The sequence below is a fragment of the Cynoglossus semilaevis genome, chromosome 10 (assembly GCF_000523025.1).
Source record: "Cynoglossus semilaevis isolate Cse_v1.0 chromosome 10, Cse_v1.0, whole genome shotgun sequence".
Classification (NCBI taxonomy): domain Eukaryota; kingdom Metazoa; phylum Chordata; class Actinopteri; order Pleuronectiformes; family Cynoglossidae; genus Cynoglossus; species Cynoglossus semilaevis.
The window spans coordinates 19,989,482-19,990,133 of record NC_024316.1 but is presented as its reverse complement, the minus strand read 5'-3'; the positions used below and the strand labels follow the sequence as shown (position 1 = coordinate 19,990,133).

Here is a 652-nt window from a genome sequence, read left to right as displayed (position 1 = left end):
CCCCCCCCCCCCACACACACACGTTACTGCAGTCATTTTCTATTTATAGTATTTAAAGCAAATATGCAAATGAGATCTATTCTGGTTTTCTATGTTAAAACACACAGTACACACAGAGTACTCTGGTCTACTTTGTCCTGGTAGCAGGTATTTGAGTACTGACTCAGTGCAGTACTCTGTGTACTCTCTCCTATCTCAGGGAAGTATCAGTACTTTATAATATAAATAACGTCAGTAGAATGAAAGTGTGTTTTGTTTTGTAAACGTGACGCCTGAATCGTAAACTTGACTCTGGTTCTGTCTGTTCTCCAGCCACCAGAACCGGTTCTCCCTGGTCCAGCTCCTCCACTGACGTAAGTCAACGCACAGAGTTTCACTTGTATTTACTGAGGTCTGAGGACATGTTGGTTAGTCGGGAGAAATACTCACAAGGATGTGTAGAGTACTGTGAACACAAACTCCAATATGGTGTCAGAGAGAGTAGTACCAGGAACTGTTGAAGTACCAAGAATGTAAACAGATGAAAACGGTGGTGTAGTATCACAAGATGGAGGCATTTTGGAGAGTGTCTTATATTTGGTAGTATTTTATATTTTGGCAGTATTTTATATTTTGGTAGTATTTTATATTTTGGTAGTATTTTATATTTTGG

The 652-nt window shown here is 39.4% G+C and overlaps 1 protein-coding gene across 3 annotated transcripts in view; it reads left to right on the top strand.

Moving 5' to 3' along the window:
- The window catches only part of LOC103385508 (periphilin-1-like), a 5,353-nt gene that overhangs the window by 3,036 nt on the left and 1,665 nt on the right, over positions 1-652 (top strand). For all 3 annotated transcript variants that reach the window (XM_017035647.2, XM_017035648.2, XM_008319425.3), the window contains exon 5: positions 313-353. In XM_017035647.2, the coding sequence (XP_016891136.1) occupies positions 313-353 (41 nt within the window). The remainder of the gene's footprint in view (positions 1-312; positions 354-652) is intronic.